The 300-nt window shown below is 58.0% G+C and overlaps 1 protein-coding gene across 1 annotated transcript in view; it reads right to left on the bottom strand.

The window, feature by feature from the left end:
• Window positions 1–300, bottom strand: part of EMH_0094230 (uncharacterized protein) — a gene marked incomplete at both ends in the record, with an annotated part of 1,463 nt that overhangs the window by 958 nt on the left and 205 nt on the right. The window contains one exon of the mRNA XM_013502074.1: window positions 14–115. Coding sequence (XP_013357528.1) covers window positions 14–115 — 102 coding nt within the window. The remainder of the gene's footprint in view (window positions 1–13; window positions 116–300) is intronic.

The following is a 300-nucleotide window of genomic DNA, read 5'->3' as shown; positions in this document are numbered from 1 at the left end:
AACAAACCCTCACCACTCAGGCTATCTTCTGCTGCTGCTGCTGCTGCTGCTGCTGCTGCTGCTGCTGCTGTTGCTGGTGCTGTTGCTGCTGGCGCTGCTGCGGGGACCTCCTCCCCTGCAGCAGCAGCAGAAGCAACGCCAGTAGAAACTGCAGCAGCACCAGCACCAGCAGCAGCAGCAGCACCAGCAGCAGCACCAGCAGCAGCAGCAGCAGCAGCAGCAGCAGCGTCGCTGCCTCTGCCCACAAACTTTTTTGTTACGATGAGCCTCCTAATCTGATACTCTTCTTCTATTGTTTCA

The sequence above is a fragment of the Eimeria mitis genome, genomic scaffold, assembly GCF_000499745.2.
Source record: "Eimeria mitis Houghton genomic scaffold, Emh_scaff8219, whole genome shotgun sequence".
Taxonomy (NCBI): Eukaryota; Apicomplexa; class Conoidasida; order Eucoccidiorida; family Eimeriidae; genus Eimeria; species Eimeria mitis.
Note: the sequence above shows the minus strand (reverse complement) of the source record. Positions and strands in the feature narration are given on the sequence as shown.